The sequence below is a fragment of the Brachyhypopomus gauderio genome, unplaced genomic scaffold (genome assembly GCF_052324685.1).
Source record: "Brachyhypopomus gauderio isolate BG-103 unplaced genomic scaffold, BGAUD_0.2 sc67, whole genome shotgun sequence".
Classification (NCBI taxonomy): Eukaryota; Metazoa; Chordata; class Actinopteri; order Gymnotiformes; family Hypopomidae; genus Brachyhypopomus; species Brachyhypopomus gauderio.
The window spans coordinates 631,144-644,743 of NW_027506888.1; the positions used below are offsets into that span (position 1 = coordinate 631,144).

Here is a 13,600-nt window from a genome sequence, read left to right on the forward strand (position 1 = left end):
TTACCTGTACTGTACAACAACCACTGCTCTCCATAGTTCACCTGTACTGTACTACAGCCACTGCTCTCCATAGTTCACCTGTACTGTACAACAGCCACCGCTCTCCATAGTTCACCTGTACTGTACTACAGCCACTGCTCTCCATAGTTCACCTGTACTGTACAACAGCCACCGCTCTCCATAGTTCACCTGTACTGTACTACAGCCACTGCTCTCCATAGTTCACCTGTACTGTACAACAACCACTGCTCTCCATAGTTCACCTGTACTGTACAACAGCCACTGCTCTCCATAGTTCACCTGTACTGTACAACAACCACTGCTCTCCATAGTTCACCTGTACTGTACTACAGCCACCACTCTCCATAGTTCACCTGTACTGTACTACAGCCACTGCTCTCCATAGTTCACCTGTACTGTACAACAACCACTGCTCTCCATAGTTCACCTGTACTGTACTACAGCCACTGCTCTCCATAGTTCACCTGTACTGTACAACAGCCACCGCTCTCCATAGTTCACCTGTACTGTACTACAGCCACTGCTCTCCATAGTTCACCTGTACTGTACAACAGCCACTGCTCTCCATAGCTCACCTGTACTGTACAACAGCCACTGCTCTCCATAGTTCACCTGTACTGTACAACAACCACTGCTCTCCATAGTTCACCTGTACTGTACTACAGCCACTGCTCTCCATAGTTCACCTGTACTGTACAACAGCCACCGCTCTCCATAGTTCACCTGTACTGTACAACAGCCACTGCTCTCCATAGTTCACCTGTACTGTACAACAGCCACTGCTCTCCATAGTTCACCTGTACTGTACAACAGCCACTGCTCTCCATAGTTCACCTGTACTGTACAACAGACACTGCTCTCCATAGTTCATACTGTACTGTACAACAGACACTGCTCTCCATAGTTCACCTGTACTGTACAACAGACACTGCTCTCCATAGTTCACCTGTACTGTACAACAGACACTGCTCTCCATAGCTCACCTGTACTGTACAACAGACACTGCTCTCCATAGCTCACCTGTACTGTACAACAGCCACTGCTCTCCATAGTTCACCTGTACTGTACAACAGACACTGCTCTCCATAGTTCACCTGTACTGTACAACAGACACTGCTCTCCATAGTTCACCTGTACTGTACAACAGACACTGCTCTCCATAGCTCACCTATACTGTACAACAGACACTGCTCTCCATAGTTCACCTGTACTGTACAACAGACACTGCTCTCCATAGCTCATACTGTACAACAAACTGCATACTGTACTTTACTGCTCTTACTGCTCTACCATGTACAATATTTAAATCTACCATGTATAATAACCATAACTGTTTACAACTACATACATTGCATATATATTTATACTCTTTATTTATTTCTCTTGTATATCTGTATCTTATATATGTGTATTTCCTGACACTATTCTCTACTGCTGTAACAATGCAAATTTCCCCGCTGAGGGATTAATAAAGGATTATCTTATCTTATCTTATCTTATCTTATTATCTTATCTTATCTTTTCTTAAAATGCTATAATTAAGTATGTTTAGAGACACATTTATGTAACCATGCTTAAACAGCAAAAATGCCCAAAGACCTCCTATGGTTAAAATGGTTCATGTTTATTGGAGGTTTGTCATGGGAACAAATAAAAAAGGAAGCTACATATGCATTAATATGTGAACTGAAACTGACAACTACACTAACAACACAGCACAAGGTTTACACTGTAGGGTAATGTTAATCTCCATTTTTAGTGGGCCGTGAACAGTGAATTAGCCTCCAACCATGATCAACAAAGGGACTGGATATGGTGAGTTTTTCTTTAACATTTAGAATTATAAGCTGCATTTCTAAAACAGACTGAAAGTGATTCAGTTATGTTTCATTAGAACTTGGGTATATAAATTACATATTTAAAAAGTATCCCCCTCTAAATAATCCCTAAACAAGCAGGAAAGTGATGTGTCAAAATGTCTCATCCTCAATAGAGAGACAATAAGTATTTTATTTAAAATGCTGATGTATGTCATGTATAAAAACACATGCAAAACTTTTAAAGGTCAAAAGCATGCAATGTCACATTTAGGGGTGTATTCAACTAAGGATTTTTATAGTTGAATCTGATTCGTCAGCTTTTCCCTTTAGTCGACTAATAGTCGAATCGGGTTTATTTTTAGTTTTTTTTTATTTAGAACATCTTAAACGGGATCCCGTTCTCATTCAGGACTTTTTTCCTCTTCAAAGTAAAAACCTAAAACACTCAGATAAATGAACAAATATAGTAGGTTGGCTTTATTCAGCTTTTATTTATTTACTTACTTATTTTTTATGAAACGTTAGAGCAGCGTTTCTCAACCAGGGTGCCGTCTGTCTTCATCGGGGGTGCCGTCAAAATATTCTGATGTGAAATAAAAAACTATAGTTTAAAAAATTTACGTTATTATACGCTTTAAAAATCATTAAAATTTATTTCATATGACCAGATCTCTCAAGTTTGGTGGGCGTGAGCTTTTTTTCAGGCGGGTGGATTGGAATCTGTCGCGATGGTTAGTGTAGCGGCTGTGTGTGTGTGTGTGTGTGTGTGTGGTTGGGGAGCGGGCTGGCTAAAGTTTACCAAGCAACAGCGCGATCTATATTCTGATTGGTTCAACCTGTTATAATATACAACCGATGGATTGGCTGAATATGCTGTGGTGTGCGGCGATTAGATTATTTAAAAAATTAATTAATAATAATAATATTCAAGCGTGAGAAATTCCATGTGTTGCGTGAGAGCGTGTGAAATCGCTAAAATGCGTGAGTCCCACGTTCAAAGCGTGCATATGACCTGCATATGACCCTTAACAAGGTCAGCACGTGATTACGCAGGTTTCCTAGTGATGGGCAAATGAAGCCTCTTGAAGCAATGAAGCTTTCCAACCCTTTGCTTTGCAAAAAGGTTCATTACTCGAGGCTTCATTCATCACTCACTAGTGACATCTGCTGGTGAAACTGTAACAGCCTCGTCATTCAGTTGGATCATACTTTCAACAATTTGTAAATGCAATATTGTCACAAAGTTTCCATCAAACTCATGTTTAGTAACAGGAAAATCAATTAAATCATACTTAATTGTCATGTTTTAATTATTAAAATGATTTGTAGCCAATCTAATCCTTGACCATTAGTGGTTGTGTTGGGTTTTCTTGTATGTCATGAACGTATTTGACAATGAAGATATGTTGTACTTTACTATATTGGGAATTGAGTGGTTGTTGAGGCAGACTGAATATTTTGAGTTAGAAACTGATTTAAAAAAAAACAAAATGTGTTTAAAATAATTGCTTCTTGGGGGTTCTAGATCTGGTTTGGTAGTCATGGCCTGGTGGTTAGGGAAGGGAAGTGGTTAGGGAACTGGTCTTGTAACCGGAGGGTCGTGGGTTCGATTCCCAGACCTGAGGCCATGACTGAGGCGCCCCTTAACCCTCAATTGTTCACTTATATAAAAATGAGATAAAATGTAAGTCGCTCTGGATAAGGGCGTCTGCCAAATGTAAAATGTTTTTAACATTACAAATAAGGTTTGCCTCTTCCAATGGTTTTTAGTCTGTTTTTGATGTGTGAATCTAATGTACATCCTGATCAAACAAAAAGAATTTAGAACGTTCCAGATTTTAAATTTAACCACCTTCTACAACACGAAGCAACAGGGTTCGTAGCGCTTTTATTTTGAAAAACGATACGCAAAATGAAGCAATGACGTGGCCGATGTAATGCGAGGCCTCGTTTGTTGCTGATCACGTGATTTTGCTCAATCTAACACAAGCTCCGAAGCGGGGCTTCATCGGACACGCCCCTTTTTACTCGGTACACGCTTCGAAGCGTAGCTTCAGATGTCCCATCACTAAGGTTTCCCACTGACTCATTTCAGACCGGAGCACATTTATGTGCTCTTTGTCTTAATAATTACTTTTTTTGTGTTATGTTGGCCGGGAGATGGTTGCAGAGAGTTTGTTTTAAGGGTTGCCAACTCACGCATTTGACCGTTTTCACACGCTCTCACACCACACTTCCGATATCTCACGCCGAAAAAAAAATCTAGTTTATTTACCTCTGATCCATATCAATTTCTATATTTATTAACAGAAATTAGGATGATTTTATTTGACAAAAGACTATATATAACGAAAACAAAGACATTTAATGTAACAACTAATGCTTAGCTGCATCCTTGGGCACCTCCATGCAGTTAGAATGGTACATGAACATCATAGTCGACTAGGGGGTATAGTCGACTATAGTCGAATCAGCAACTATTGCAGGTCACCTCTAGTCACATTTAATACCTACTTCACAATTCAATTCTTCAAAATTGCTAAAATGTTTTCTCAAAATCTCTAAATTAAAAGATAATATTTGTGTATGTAATAATAGAAACACATGGAATATTGTTCAGCCACCAGTTGTTGAACATTTTTCCATACAGTATGTCCATATATACACTTTAGCTTTCATTTTCCTTGTCAGCACCACTGACTTCTGTATTCAGATCCGAGGTTGAAGGATTGCACTGGCGAACAGGGAAGTGCAGGTTAGGCAGAAGAAATAAACATGTACATGGCAAAATGTTAACTACACAGCAGGCAGGGAAATACAGTGTATTCAGGCAGCTGCAGGAAATTAGTACACAGGGAAACCGAGCAATGTGGGGACAGAGAAACAGACCCAAGGCAGAGAAACAGAAATGTGAATCATAACTGAATCATAATTGAAGAGTGAACCAAGCAGCACAGCTTAGAACCAGTGAAGTGGAAGGAACAGGTAATCCTTTTGAACAGACTCTAATGGAGAACAGGTAATCTATTAAAACAACCTGTAATGCGGAACTGGTGGTGAGGGCAACACACTGACATACTGACAGTGACACATGCGCACAATGACACATGGGCACACTGACACACAAACACACTGAAACATTGATACACTGGCACATTGCTTGTGGGTTAGGTTTATGGTTGTGTGTCTTCTAAATCCAAAAGACAGAATTTTTGAAATACAGTTTTTCTTGCAGCAACTTTAAATAATGATGAGAGTTCAGAGCACTCATCTGGTGAGTATACTTTCATATATATATCAAATTACAAATAAATTAACTGAATACAGGACATGCTACAATCTCAAACTGCATTTCATGTAGCATGCTGTGATATTGACATCAGTGGCAGTAAATGCATATTACTGTCACGGTGAGGCGGCCCCTACCTCCGTCCACAGCGGCTGTTGTTGTTGTTGTTTTGTTACGTCATGTGCGTCCCTCAGGTGGGCGGAGCCCGTGATCCGTCTCACCTGAGGGTCGTTTGTTTGCCTGTATATGTCTTGTCTTTGTACCAGTTGACCGCTGGTCATTATATCCTTAATTCGGATCTACTCACGGGTTTTTGGTTTGCGCACTTCTTCATTAAACCATCCTTTTTCCCTGAGACTTGGCGTGATCGCTTCCTTTTGGTTTGCACTCCCTGCCCGTCAGAGAATGACCAGCCACTTTCGGAAGCCGCCAGTCTCCTTTACTTTCTCCTTCGTTCGTGGTCATGTCTCGTGGTAAGTGTTTGTCTGCGTGGTGTTTTGCAGGCATGAAAATCTGTCACCTTTCGCCATTTTGAAGTTGAAAAGGGTGACCTACGTGAATCGTGTAGATCCGATGAGTTTTTTTTTGGGGGGGGGGGGGGGGGGGGGGCCACGACTTATTAACGCATGGGAACGAGATACTAATGTCGCCTTTCACACGCGGCAACAAAGTTTATTTTTTCACAGCAGAGCAAGCAGATGCCAGGGATGTTCGCGAACTGACTGCCCAAGGAAGGTAAACCTGGCTTTATATAAAGTAATACTTAATTATCTTGTTCGCACGCGTTAATTATCTCGTTCGCACGCGTTAGTAAGTCGTGGCCACACGTTATTTTATTTTTTACATGAAAAATAATGTAAACCTTACGGGCTCCGTAATATTTGGCATCACCTGTCACTGTACCCCTGTACACCAGCAGTCACCCCCCCGTCGCTGTATCCCCATGACGTCACATGTCAACGCCCCCCCCACATGTCAACGCCCCGTCGCCGTATCCCCATGACGTCACATGCCCGCCCCCCGGTTTTCTCACCTTTTGAACCCCTGATCCATTTTCATGCCTGGTTTTGTGTGAAGAGCTCCGCCGTGCTTTTGTGTTTTGTGTGTGTGTGTGTGGCACGGCGAGGACCAGGGCAGTCTGCCCTGGGAAAGCTCTTCATGTTCGTTATTTGTTGGGAGAGTTCCGCCGTGCTTTTGTTTTGTGTGTGACACGGCGAGGACCAGGGTGTCTGCCTGGGAAAACTCTCTTGTTGTGTGTCATGAGTGTGTCCAAGTGAACGAACTCGAGGATCCGTGTGCGTGCTCGTTTGTTCTGTTAAGTGTTTTGTGTGTGTGACGCAGTCGCCACTCGTCACTGTCGCCTCGCTCCCTGTGTGTCGTGTGTTTTATGTGGGGAGCGACTGCGACTCTGAGTGATGCATCACTATAGTTTACATGTAGAGCACGTATGTATCGGTCTCATTCGTTTTCTGTTGTCGCACTAATTTCTGTTTGTTTAGTATTTGCGTGTGTGTTTTGTCCTCGTGTGCATGTGACATGTTGCGTGTAATTCCACGCATGCTCCTCCCCTTAAATGTGTGTTTGGTGGGGGGACCAGCTGTGGTCCCGTGCCACAGGGTATGGCACGGAGGGCGTCGGTGGGGCGCGTTTGTGTTTTATGTTGGTATGTGGTTGGGTGTGTTTGTGTGTGTTTTCTGTGCAGGTGCTTCTCCCTGGCGGTGTCATGGAGTTCCTGGACCTGTTGGGGGTCTCCACCTGGCAGGAGCCCCCTTATGTTGTGGGGTGACCGGAGCCCGGTCGTAAAGAGCCCCTCCCTAGAGGGCTGGGGCCCCCGGATGTTTGGGGACCATGGGGCTCCGGTCTGAGAAGCTCCTGCTGAGGATGGAGATCCTCCCTCCTGCCCAGGGTGACCAGGAGGCCCTTGGGGATGCTCCCCAGCCCGCGACGGGGGTGCTCTGGGCCTTGGTCTCTGGCGCTCCTGGGTTGGGTGGAGGAGTCCACCTTGCGATGAGGGGCCCCGGGAGGGGTTGGCTCCCCAGGAGGCTGGGGTGACCCCTTGCAGAAAGCAGGGGTCAGCTCTGGGAGGAGGTAGGTCCAGGAGGAGAAGTAGCCACGCCTCGGGGAGGTAACCTGCACACACACACACACTAGGGACGATAAAGGAGCCGTAGCTCCTGGTCCTCACACCGGTGGGGCTCACCGGCTGAAGGCCGGTTAGGGCGTGAGGGCCCTATGATCGACCGGGGCGTGGTTTTGTGTTGTTAACGGCCCAGTCGGTCCAGGGTCCTGCCCAGGGAGGTGAGCTAATGTTTTGTGTTTTGTGTTTCAGCTCCAGGACTGCAGGGGGTGTGTCCCTGCCTTCCTGCCCCTTCATGTTTTGTGTGCAGCCGCTGTGTGCCACACACCCAGTGGAGGGGAGTGCGGCTTGGTGGGGGGGGGTCTGTCACGGTGAGGCGGCCCCCTACCGGTCGCCTCCGTCCACAGCAGCTGTTGTTGTTGTTGTTTTGTTAAGTCGTGTGCGTCCCTCAGGTGGGCGGAGCCCGTAATCCGTCTCACCTGAGGGTCATTTGTTTGCCTATATATGTCTTGTCTTTGTACCAGTTGACCGCTGGTCATTATATCCTTAATTCGGATCTACTCACGGGTTTTTGGTTTGCGCACTTTCAATTAAACCATCCTTTTTCCCTGAGACTTGGTGTGATCGCTTCCTTTTGGTTCACACTCCCTGCCCGTCACAATTACCATGGCAGCAATTACAGCTTCAAGAAAACATTTATTATGGTCAACACAAATCACCTTTATAAATTCAGCTGTCAGCTAAAATTATACATACTGGAGTAATGCATACAAATAAACAAAACATACTCCAAAATAAAGATATAGAAGGTATCGCTAATTATAAAACAAAGCATTTTGAGATATTCAAAGACAATCAAAACACTTTTGTAACATTAAATAAATTGTGTAGTCAGCAACTGGTATAGGCTTATAATACATTATCATTGAGTATTGATTATTTGAAATCACCTATGCATGTTCATTTGATATTTACTGGTTCACAGATTTTGAAGTGAGGATTGTTCTGGTGGGTAAAACTGGAGCGGGAAAGAGTGCATCAGGAAACACCATCCTGGGCAGGAATGCCTTTCAAGCATTACCTTCTCCTGCATCAGTTACACAGAAGTGCTGCAAAGAGTCTGTGAACCATATGGGTAGAACAGTCACAGTAGTGGATACACCTGGCGTCTTTGGATCATTAACAGAAGAAAAAATATCTGCTCAAATAAAGGACTGTGTGTACATGTCTGTTCCTGGTCCTCATGCATTCCTGTTGGTGATCAATCTGGGGAGGTTCACACAGGAGGGCCAAAATGCTGTGAAATGGATTCAGAAGTACTTTGGAGAAGAGGCCTTAAAGTACACCACAATTCTGTTCACCCATCTCGATCAGCTGAAAGGAAAAAATTTGAATGTGTTTCTAAGTGAAAGTAAATACCTTATGGAGTTGATCAGCAGCTGTGAAGGCAGATTTCTTGCATTCAACAATGAAAATGTGGAAGACAGGATTCAAACCACAAAGCTCCTGTGTAGGATAGATAAAATGGTGAAGAAGAACGGGGGAGAGTATTACACCAACGAGATGTTTAAACAGGCTCAGAATGAGATTAAGAGAGAAAAGTGGAAGGAAAAGTGCAAAGACGTGGCACTAGGAGTGGGATCAGCGGTGGGGGCAGGAGCAATCGTGGCAGGAGGAGTGGCGATTGGGTTGGCAGAGGCTGTAGTAATGGGATCTGTGGCAGTTGCAGCTGGTGGCGCTCTTGCTGCTGGAGCAGGGGTGAAGCTTCTATGTGATAAGGTGAAAAAGCAGAGTAAAGACTCCACCAAATGAACCATGAGCATTCATTGTCTGAAAGTTACAGTTTTGCTGATGTTTATTTGTGCTTTTCAAAACAAAAAGTCTGAATCATGCACAGCAGACACAGCTTCCTACCATTCTAGAAAGTCTGTAATCATGTCATCCTATTTTTTTACACTTATACTGGTCTTTAATAATTTTTTTTCTTTGAAAAAAACTATTATTAATTATATTGTTTAAAGCTTTCATGAATCTAATTTTACAATTCTAATTCTTTAGTTAATGACACTGTTAACCTATTTGTTAATCTTTTGCCAATAACAATTTGTATTTGGAAAGTCCATTTAATAAAATATTCCACTGTAATTGCTGGACTGTGTATGAACTTGTTGAACTGAGTCCCTTGTTGCTTGTGTTGAGTGTGGCATGTATAGCTACTCTTCTTCCGTCAGTAGTGATAATAATAATTATATTTGTGTGAAGTGTAGGTTAGTTATTAGTATGACGGAGAAGATTTCGCTTTTAGAGGAACGCATCCGGGCTTTATAAAGTCCTAGAAAGTTTGTAGCAGCTAGCGTAGCGGCTAGCGTAGCAGGCCCGGGTTGCACAGCTGTAGCTAGCGAGCCCTCAGCTCCGGCATTAGAGCCCTCGCAGCGGGGCGAATGGGTGACGTCTCGGCAGCATAACCGTAGGGCTGAGCACCGTCCTTCTCAGGTTCCCGTGTCAAACAGGTTTGCCCCACTCAGTAATACACCGACTGAGCGACCTGTTAAAAGAGCTCTGGTGATAGGAGATTCACAGCTCAGACACGTGAACGTAGCGACTAGTTTAGAGACACCAGCGGCCATAGTCAAGTGTATCCCGGGGGCTAGAGCGCCTGACATCAGGGCTAATTTAAAGGTGCTGGCTAAACGTAAATATTCTAAGATAGTTATACACGTCGGCACCAATGATGTGGGATTGAGACAGTCTGAGATCACCAAGGATAATGTTAAAGAGGTGTGCGAGTTAGCGGGGACGATGTCAGATGCCGTAATATGCTCTGGTCCCATTCCAGTTCGGCGTGGCGCTGAAACCTATAGCAGGTTATGGGCGTTACACCGCTGGATGTCTAAATGGTGCTCAGATAACAAAGTGGGCTATATAGATAATTGGACACGTTTTGAGGGCAGGCCTGGCCTTTTGAAGCGAGACGGCATTCACCCCTCTTGGGAGGGTGCTGCTCTCATTTCTCATAGCATATCTGCTAGGCTTAATAGTGGTAGTGTAGGTGTAGTTAATGGGGATTGACAAACCAGAGCCGAGGCCAGGCAGCAGACAAACAGGCTAATCCGACTGTCTGCGAGCTGCAAAGAGACGTCACCTAGGTCACACCAGATTGAAACTGTGTCTGTTCCTCGAGTACCAAAAAATAATTCTCGTAAAGTTAGTAGACAAAATTTAATCAATGTTAAATTCAACTATGCTCCCTCAGAGAGCAGTTTAAATCTGAAACTAGGACTACTAAATATTAGATCCCTGTCATCTAAAGCATTGCTTGTTAATGAAATGATTACCGATCATGATCTATGCATGCTTTGCTTGACGGAAACCTGGACCCGACCTGACGACTATATGGCCCTAAATGAAGCTTCTCCCTCTGGCTATAGATATGTCCATAACCCCCGTCCAAATGGTCGAGGAGGTGGGGTCGCCACAATATATGACTCTGATATAGGCATTTCTCAAAAATTTGGCTTCAAGTTTAATTCTTTTGAACACCTCATCCTCACTGTATCAAATGTTTCAAATTTAACAAGCAACAAAGTGTCACAGTCGTTTATGTTGATTACTATTTACCGCCCCCCTGGTTCATACTCTGAGTTCTTGCAGGAGTTTTCAGACTTCCTGTCTCATGTAGTGCTATCAGCCGATAAGGTGATTATAGTGGGTGATTTTAATATCCATTTTGAAAATCGGTGTGACTCTTTTAGCATTCATTTTCAAGCAATTCTTGATTCAATGGGTATCACTCAGAATGTGGTGGGTCCTACGCATAACTGTAGTCATACTTTAGACTTGGTCTTGTCATTTGGTATTGACATATCCAGTTTAGCAATTCTTCCTCAGAGTGAGGCTGTTTCTGACCACAGCCTCATAACGTACGAGTTGTGTTTAACTGACTGTGTTCATCGGCCACCCCGCTATCAAATTAAACGAGCTATAACACCCAGCACCATAGCCGCGCTCACTGATATTTTACCGGGTCTGACAAACACTGATCCACTTGTAGCTCCGGAAGGACTAGAGCGTTTCACCGAGCACGTCGAGACTTCCCTTCGTACAGCTTTAGACAAAGTTGCACCACTACGATATAAGAGAGCCACGGAGAGAAGAATAGCGCCATGGTACAATGAGCACACGCGTAGCCTCAAACGAGCCGCGCGGATCCTGGAACGTAAATGGCGAAATATGAAGTTAGAAGTGTATAGACTATCATGGAAAAGCAGCATTATTGAATATAAGCATGCCCTCCATATGGCAAAGTCCTTATACTTATCGGCCTTAATAGAAAAACATAAAAACAATTCAGGACTCCTTTTTAAAACTGTTTCCAGCCTTACGAGGAGTCATGAACAAAACAATTCTCTTATTCCACTAGAGTGTAGCAGTAACAATTTTATGAAATTCTTTAATGATAAGATTGATAAAATTAGGGAAAACATTAGTAGTGCTATCTCAGAGCCTGTCAACATGCCAATGCACCTTGACAGCTGTCTGGTCAGCTCTGATGCCCTGTTCGAGTCCTTCTCCCCAATTGGTCGTGAGGAGCTTATTTCACTGGTGAAATCTGCTAAACCCTCCACATGCATACTAGATGCTGTACCAACCCATCTACTTAAAGAATTACTGCACAGCAATGTAGAACCGTTGCTTACTATAATAAATTATTCTCTGAGCCTGGGCTACGTTCCCAGTTCATTTAAACTTGCAGTCATCAAGCCGCTAATTAAAAAACCTGGTCTTAACCCCAAAGAACTGTCCAACTATAGGCCAATTTCTAATCTGTCATTCATATCCAAAATTTTAGAGAAAGTAGTTTCTTCACAACTCTCTTCCTTCTTACAGACAGAACATGTCTTAGAGTTATTTCAGTCTGGATTTAGAGCTCATCACAGCACTGAAACAGCACTAACTAAAGTACTGAATGATCTCTTAATATCCTCTGATAAAGGACACATTTCGTTTCTCATACTGCTAGACCTCAGTGCTGCTTTTGACACCATTGATCATAATATTCTACTTAATAGACTGGAGACACTTATTGGCATAAGAGGTCAAGCACTCTCCTGGTTCAGGTCCTACCTGACAGATCGTTACCAATTTGTGCTAGTAAATAACGAATGCTCTGAGCATTCTAAAGTAAAGTATGGTGTCCCACAAGGATCTGTACTGGGCCCCATATTATTCTCATTATATATGCTACCACTGGGCACTATCATTCGTAGGCATGGTATTAGCTTCCATTGCTACGCAGATGATACTCAGTTGTATATATCTTCTAATCCAGATGATACCACCACAACTCTCAAGATTGAGAACTGCGTCCAGGATATTAAAAACTGGATGGCGTCTAATTTTCTTAAACTAAATTCTGACAAGACTGAGGTACTGATTCTTGGGCCTAAAGCTGTTAGAAGCAATTGGGCTGATATTCCCCTTACCCTAGATGGTTTTTCAGTAACACCAAAATCTACTGCAAAAAGTTTAGGTGTCACTATTGATTCTGATCTTTCATTTGACACACATGTATGCAATGTCACTAAGGCTGCCTTTTTCCATTTACGTAATATTGCCAAGCTGAGACACTTACTTTCATTAGCTGATGCAGAGAAGCTAGTTCATGCTTTTGTCTCGTCGAGATTGGACTACTGTAATAGTCTTCTAATTGGATGCTCTAAACAGTCCATAAAGAAGCTACAACTTGTACAAAATGCCGCAGCTAGAGTCCTAACCAAGGCTAGGAAATTCGATCATATTAGTCCCACTCTCGCCGCACTACACTGGCTGCCGATTAAATATCGCATTGAATTTAAAGTTCTCCTGTTAACCTATAAGGCGTTAAATGGTCTTGCCCCACAATATCTGAGTGAACTCATTGATTACTACAACCCATCTCGCCCTTTGCGCTCCCAAAATGCTGGATTTCTCGTAGTTCCAAAAATTAGTAAAACTACAGCCGGAGGCAGAGCTTTCTCTTTTAAAGCCCCTCAATTATGGAATAGCCTTCCAGCTCCAATCCGAGACTCTGACACAGTTCCAATCTTTAAATCTAGACTTAAGACTCACCTGTTTAGTCAAGCCTTCAGCTAAAATTCCCCTTGTAAGGTGTAGGGGCTTGGGGGCCCCCAGACGTTGAGATTTCTGGTGATCTGAGATGTTGATGCTGTCATCCAGCTGTGTCTTGGCATCACTCTATTTGTGACTATGACTTGACTGGAAAGCAATGTCTCAGTGAGCCCTCATGCCTGTGGTCACCTCTGAACCTCTCCCTTTAGTTATGCTGCTATAGATTAGTCTGCCGGAGCCACATGCTGATCACTGGCACGTGAGCTACGTACATTTAAATCAACG

At 43.3% G+C, this 13,600-nt stretch overlaps 1 protein-coding gene across 4 annotated transcripts in view; it reads left to right on the forward strand.

Moving 5' to 3' along the window:
• The first annotated feature begins 1,714 nt into the window (after positions 1 to 1,714).
• The window catches only part of LOC143490890 (GTPase IMAP family member 9-like), a 62,944-nt gene continuing 51,058 nt past the window's right edge, over positions 1,715 to 13,600 (forward strand). For 3 of the 4 annotated variants that reach the window (XM_076989439.1, XM_076989436.1, XM_076989438.1), the window contains exons 1-3: positions 1,715 to 1,836; positions 5,077 to 5,115; positions 8,193 to 8,986. In XM_076989439.1, the coding sequence (XP_076845554.1) occupies positions 1,812 to 1,836; positions 5,077 to 5,115; positions 8,193 to 8,986 (858 nt within the window). In that variant the 5' untranslated portion in view covers positions 1,715 to 1,811. Of the gene's footprint in view, positions 1,837 to 5,076; positions 5,116 to 8,192; positions 9,368 to 13,600 lie in introns of those variants that run through there. The other variant, XM_076989440.1, reaches the window with a different exon arrangement.